Source organism: Myotis davidii, unplaced genomic scaffold (genome assembly GCF_000327345.1).
Source record: "Myotis davidii unplaced genomic scaffold, ASM32734v1 scaffold1031, whole genome shotgun sequence".
In the NCBI taxonomy this organism is placed as follows: domain Eukaryota; kingdom Metazoa; phylum Chordata; class Mammalia; order Chiroptera; family Vespertilionidae; genus Myotis; species Myotis davidii.
This window is the reverse complement of record NW_006283442.1, coordinates 1,925,206-1,932,443: the sequence shown is the minus strand read 5'-3', so window position 1 is coordinate 1,932,443 and position 7,238 is coordinate 1,925,206. Positions and strand designations below refer to the sequence as shown.

The 7,238-nt window shown below is 38.4% G+C and overlaps 1 protein-coding gene across 1 annotated transcript in view; it reads right to left on the bottom strand.

Annotated features, from left to right (window-relative positions):
- ATP8A2 (ATPase, aminophospholipid transporter, class I, type 8A, member 2) overlaps positions 1–7,238 on the bottom strand; it is a 588,754-nt gene that overhangs the window by 465,518 nt on the left and 115,998 nt on the right. The window contains 2 exon segments of the mRNA XM_006753689.2: positions 4,350–4,427; positions 5,720–5,847. Coding sequence (XP_006753752.2) covers positions 4,350–4,427; positions 5,720–5,847 — 206 coding nt within the window.

Sequence of the window (7,238 nt, the reverse complement as noted above, 5' to 3'; positions counted from 1 at the left end):
GGCAGGCCGGGGGAAGGGGCCGATCAGGTGATTGGAGGGTGATGGGGGTCTACGCCTCTAGCCGAGGCATCAGGCCTGGGCAAGGGGCAGAGCCAGCAACCGGAGGGGTCTGGGGGTCCCCTGCCCAGGCCTGATGCCTGGGCCAGAGGCATCAGGCCTGGGCTGGGGGCAGAACCAGTGATGGGGGGAAATGAGGGTCCCCTCCCCAGGCCTGACGCCTCTGTCAGAGGCAGCAGGCCTGGGCAAGGGGCCGATCCTGCGATTGGAGGGTGATGGGGGTCAACGCCTGAGGGCTCCCAGTATGTGAGAGGGGGCAGGCTGGGCTGAGGGACACTCCGCCCCACACACACCCAGTGCACGAATTTCGTGCACCGGGCCCCTAGTCCTATATAATAATAAGCCAGAGACCATAACAGCATCACGACCATAACGACCGTTAGATCAGAACCACCATGGCCCCTTGTTGGGCTGACCCCGTCCCCCAGCAAGCAGTTAGGGATGATCAGGCAGGCAGGCAGAGTGGTTAGGGGTGATGAGGCAGGCCGACCAGCAGTTAGGGGCAATCAGGTAGGCAGATGGGCCCTCGCAGGGCTGGGCCTGCCCCCCAGCAAGCAGTTAGGGGTGATCAGGTAGACAGGCAAGTGGTCAGGGTTGATCTGGCAGGCAGGCAGAGGCAGTTAGTGGTGATCAGGCAGGCAGGCAGAGTGGTTATGGGCGATCAGGCAGGAAGGCAGAGAGGTTAGTTGTGATCAGGCAGGCAGGCAGAGAAGTTTGGGGCGATCAGGCAAGCAGGTAGAGTAGTTATGGGTGATCAGGCAGGCAGGGGAGCAGTTAGGAGCATCAGGCAGGCAGGCAGAGGGGTTAGGGGTGATCAGGCAGGCAAGCAGGTGAGCAGTTAGGAGCCAGAGGCCCTGGATTGCGAGAGGGGTCTCGGATTGGAGACGGTGCAGGCCAGGCTGAGGGACACCCACCCCTGCACGAATTTCGTGCTATGGGCCTCTAGGAAATCTATAAGCATTTAAGTTCTGCCAAGAGGCATCTCAAAGACACATGTCATTTTTCAAGATATTCACATGATCTCATACATTATTCTCTCCTAATGTCCAATATGTCAAGACAACAAGCTTGGACTTTGGCAACCCTGAAATATCTCTTTTTAAGACTCTGTCTCCTAGTTGGGTTAAGAAGGCATATCCTGAGCAGCAAAGAACAAACATCACATTTCTCAGTCACTGTCACCATTAAGATTACATGAAGGCAGCATGGAACTGCTATAGATTACATAACTTTCCAAGATATGAAATTTTAGAGATTTAATGCATTAAACTCTCAATATACAAAGGTAAAAAGAAACTTCTGGAGGAGGCCAACAAGCCAACCATTTTCACATAAGTGCATAAAAAGAGGTGAACTCCCAATGTACATGTGCTGTGAGAACTATGTCCTCCCAGAGAAGAAAGAAAAGAACTCAGAAGGAGATAGTTCAGGTTCTGAATAATAATTAGTTGATGGACTCTTGAAAAAGTCACCTCATCCTTCTTTGGCTCAGTTTCCACATCTATGAAAAAAAAGGATCTGGCCAGAAGATATGTAACATCATTCTATGGGAATATTCTGGGACATTATATTATGGATTGGTGAGGGGGGAGTAACTAACAGAATTGTCTCTAGTTTCTCAGTGGTTTTCCTTTTTTTAAATTAATATTTAGGGAGGCAGGGGAGAGAGAGAGACGTGGGGGGAGGGAGAGATTTGTTGTTCCAGTTATTTATGTACACATTGGTTGTTTCTTGTATATGCCCTGACCAGGGATAGAACCCACAACCCTGGTATATCAGGACAATGCTCAACCAACTGAGCTACCCCGCCAGGGCCCTTATGTGTTTTCTAAAGAGTGTTCATAACTGTTGCTGGATGCTGGATGTACTCCAGGGACCCCAAAGGGAAGCCATGTGTTTCTGTTTTATAAAAGAGGATTAATAACTTGAATTGTACTCTGTACTTTTTCTTAATTATACAATATTGTTATTTTTAAAGCAATTAAAAGGCATTTAGGTAAAGAAACATTTTTTAAGAAAGATGATTAATGCTCCTAAAGAAATATAAAATTACATAGAAATAGAAAATCAGTATACTATAGGTAATTATACTTTATAAATAAGTGTTTATATGAATTTTATATGCAGTAAGTCAAGGTATAAAAATTCCAGTAGAATCAGTCTTCTAATAAAGTGTTTCCGCCTTGTTTTTAAAGATTAAATTAAAATATTAAAAAATGAAAAATTTATAATAAGAAATTATCAAGATTTGCTATCACTCTGCCTACTGAATTTTAAGTTATAAGTTCCAACTCAAAACTACTTCACCATGCAATTCCACTTGGGTATTTATCTGAAAAAAATCCAAAACTAACTCAAAAACATATCTGCACCCCAATGTTCATGCAGCATTATTTACAATAGCCACGATATGGAAGCAACCTAAATGTCCATCAATAGGCAAATGGATAAAGAAGTGGTACATATGGGGGAGGTGGGGGGGCAAGGGAGGTTAAGGACACATATGCAATACCTTAATCAATAAAGGGAAAAAAAGAAGGCCAGGCATTTAAAGACTGATCATAATTTAATTCCTGAGCCTAGAACAAAGTAATCAAATTATTTTTAAAAATTATTTTAAGAAAATCTGATTTTATCTGAATGTAAGGTAATATAAAATATAGAGATATGTTACCTTCATATGCAGACATTTTAATTAGTGATGAATCTATTCATGAATCTAATTAAAATGTATAACACAATTATATCTGAGTACTATAGTAATAAAACAAATTAAATATAGTAATCTGACTTAAAGACTTGTACCTAGAGAAAGGTATATATTTTAAATAAATTTCCTTTTATAAAATAAAAGAAGTGGTACATATATATACATTGGAATATTAGTCAGCCATAAAAAATAATATCTTATAATTTATCTTGCCATTTGTGACAGCATGGGTGGACCTAGTGGCTATTATGCTAAGTGAAATTAGTCAGACAGAGAAAGAAAAACAAACGCCATATGATTTCACTTACATGTGGAATCTAAAAAATAAATGAACGAAACAGAAACAAACTCATACATACAGAGAACAAATTAATGGTTGCCAGATGGGAGGTGGGTGGGTGGACGGGTGAAAAAGGTGAAGGAACTAAGAAGCACTAATTGGCGGTTATAAAATAGTCATGGGGATGTAAGTCCAGCATAGAGAATATAGTGAATAATATTATAACTATGGTTAGTGTCAGATGGATACTAGACTGAGCAGGTTGATCACTTTGTAAGTTATATAAATATTCTAGACACTATGTTGTACACCAGAAATTAATATAATATTAAATGACAACTGTAATTGAAAAATAAAATAAAATTACTTCCCAGGCACCCAATAAGGATGAATTATTTCATACTAGTGCTTCTTGAGCACGTTCAATCCTTCAGGTCCAGTTCAATGGCACCTGAGAACAATGATATACTGAGCACTGTGCAAATTAAGCAAAAACTTTGTCTCAGGCACATCCATACCCCATAATGGGCTTGAAAGTTTTAAGAGGAAAACAGACAATATATCATTATCATGTCTCTTATTTTATTGTATTTACGTTTGGGAAGATTGTTATGGGGACATAGAAAAGAGATGAACCAACTATCTGGAAAACTGGGGAAAATATTCTAACAGAAGGTAAATTTAGTCTGATATATATAGCAACCAACTTATAGGGTAGTTGGGAGGTTTCAATAAGATGTATAAAGTGAAATTAAAATCTTTAATTGCAATGCATTCAAAAGAGGTAGTAGCTTGTAGTAATTTCAACATAAGAGGAAAACATAATGCAAAGCACAACTCAGTAAAGTACTTGGGGTTCAGGGGGAATGGTGGAAAAGACAATGGTTCCCTGGAATATTTCAGAAACAAAATCCGGAACATGTAAGGATTTAACAGACACTTGTCCTTCAAAAGCCTACCTGTTTTGTAGGGTTAAACAATATCTGAGAATCTTAACCATTGTTCTCTCTACCATTTGCTCCTAACAATTTTAATAGTCCAAAAGAATTCTGTACTGTATTTTCGTACTAAATTTTTTGCATGTACCTCCTAAGCGATAAGATCTATGCAAGCCTAAAAATGCAATTCAAAACTGATTAACATTTATATTTAATAGTACTTTCAAACACTAAATAGCTCTTCAGACATCAAAACCACATTCATATAGAAGTAATTTTGCAAAAATCTCTCCATGGTTCTTCTAACACTAGTCTCCCCTCATACTCATGTCACCAATAGCAAAGTTCTCAAAGAGGTTCTCACCTGACCAAGCTCTTCATTAAGGTTTGACGTCCTGGCCATAGCAGGAGTGTCATTTTCAATATAATACATATCTGTGTCCTGAGAGAGAGAAGAGTGGCCCTTCAGAAAATGTATAACATTAATCCTTCATTTAAATTAAAAATAGATACTATAAATGCTAATTTTAATTTTGGGTTAAAAATACCATGGCAATTGTTATAGAGAAGCACTGTGATACCAGGAGAAAACATGGTATTTATATACAGAAGATTTGGTTTCAAGATGAGCATTTCATGACCTAGACTAACTCATATTCTAAGCTCAGCTAATACCCAATTTACAGGATTATTATGAGGATCAAATAAAAATGTACACGACCCCTTCAACTCTTTTCAAATATCTGGTGACAGGAGACTTGACTTTGAATGGTAGGCACACAATGCAATACAGAGATGATGTGTTAGAGAACTATACACTTGAAACCTATATAATTTTATTAACCAATGTCACTCCAGTAAATTTAATAAAAATTTAAAATATAATAATGAAATATTTTAAATGTCCATGAAAGCACCTGAGCTGCATATACAGGCTGCTGAAGTCAAGAGCTTAATGACAATGACAGCTCCTTAAAAATTCCGCTTCTGCCCTAGCTGGTTTGGCTTAATGGATAAAGAGTCGGCCCAGGTCGGCCATGGACTGAAGGGTCCCAGGTTAGATTCTGGGCAAGGGCAATCTATCTCAGTTGCAGGTTCGACCCCTGGCCCTGGTCAGGATGCATGCAGGAGGCAACCAATTGATGTGTCTTTCTCACATCGATGTTTCGCTCTCTGTCTCTCCCCTCCTTTCCACTCTCTCTAAAAATCAATGGAAAAATATCCTCTGGTGAAGATTAACAATAAATAAATAAATAAATAAATAAATCCACTTCCATTCTTAACAATGGAATCCAAGTTTACTGTCACCATGAGTTTTGATATTTAATAAACACTGATATAGAAATACCTAAGAGGCCTTTCCTCAGCACTAATGAAACTTCAAAACATAAATAGTTATAGCCACTTCATCCCTGCTCACCAGAGGACAAGCATCTGTTAAGCACTCTGCCTCCATTTTCTCACTTAATTCTTACAAGAACCCTTTGAATAGGTTCAAATGCTCCATCCCCATTTCATTGATCCGGGAGCTGAGATGTTAGGTGCCTAATCACTGCTATCACTGGTTCAGGGACACCTTTGCCAGAGATCCCTGGCCAAATCATATTCATAAATTAGTTATATTATTCTTTTCTGGAAGCTCAAGGGAATGGCTAAGGTTCTGAGGGAATATTAGAAAATTGTGGTTGACATTTCTACAGTAGCTCAACTTTACAACTCTGCTGTGATACTCACCCAGTTTATAAAAAGGGCTTGAGTGTATTTCACAACCTCAAGAGTCACCAGCAGACTGATGGGGATAAGGTTGTTGTACAAGATGATGAATGTCAACAAGTTATATCCAAAATTATCTGAGTTTGTCTCTGTGGAAGAAAACCAGAATATCTGTATAGCTTTAGTTAGTCTCCACTAAGTTTCCTTTTATTTTATTGTTTTGAAATTTCTCTAAAAGATACTCACACAACAAAATTATTGGATTATGTATACATTTAGACATTGGCGTTAAAATAGTTATTGAGATTGGGGGATGAGGGGACATCGGGGGGATAAGGACACATTTGTAATATCTTATTCAATAAAGGAAAAAAAATAGTTATTGAGCACCTGCTACATGGCACTAACTGTGAATACAAAGGCTACCAATATACAATCCTTTCCAATAAAGAACTGGCTTCTAATAGGAGGTTGTGGGTAGGAGAGCAAGCAGAAGCAGGCATGTCCCCCAGTGTGACTGGCATCAGGTTACATCTGTTAAAGAGGTGCTCATAGGACACTGCAGAAGTGAGGACAGTCGGAGAAAGATAAACATCACATGATCTCACTCATATGTGGGATATGATGATCAATATAATTTGATGAACAAGAATAGATCCAGAGACAAATGGCAGGGGAGGGGGAGGAGAGTTAGAGAGCAACCAAAGGACTTGTATGCATGCATATAGGGGGGTCAATTGGGGAAAAAGGAGACATATGAAAACTTTAGACAATAATAAAAAAAGACTATAATTATATATTTTTATCCTTTCTTTTGGATTTAAAAACATGATGGCAAAAATCATTAAAAATTACATTGGTGGACTTTTTTATAAAGATGTAATATATATGAGAGCACAAAGGAGTGAGGAGAGAATGAAGCTACATGAAGCAAAGAAATGACATAAGCTGGTAACTCAAATCCACAGGAAGAAATGAAATAAATAGGTTAATGTAAAATAACTGCAGAAGTTTATTTCTTTTTTTGCTTTTTGCTTCTTTAAAAGGCATAAGATTATATAAGTCAATAATTACAACACCGTAATTGGGTTGATAGGCAGATGCAATATATGACAAAAACAGCATAAAGCAGGGGAGGAGACGGATCTATATTAAAGGAAATTTTCTGTATTGTACTGGAATTATATTAGTACTAATCTGAAGTAGATGCTAATAAATTAAGACATACATTATAATCCCTAGAACAGTGATGGCGAACCTATGACATGCGAACTCATTTTGGGTGAGAAGCATCGACAGAGACAAAAAATTGCATAATTCAAATATTTGTCTCTCGCAAAGGCCAGAGTTGGGCATCATTCGAGTAATATTATTACTCACGTTACTCATGATCAATAATGCTATTCTAAAACCAGATGTAAACATGTATATCTGTGTTACGTAGCAAAGATACATAGTGAAAACATCCAAGATACATTGTTCCAATATTGACATTAATATAAAAAGGTTAAGAATTGCACTATAAAGAGATTAATCTTCA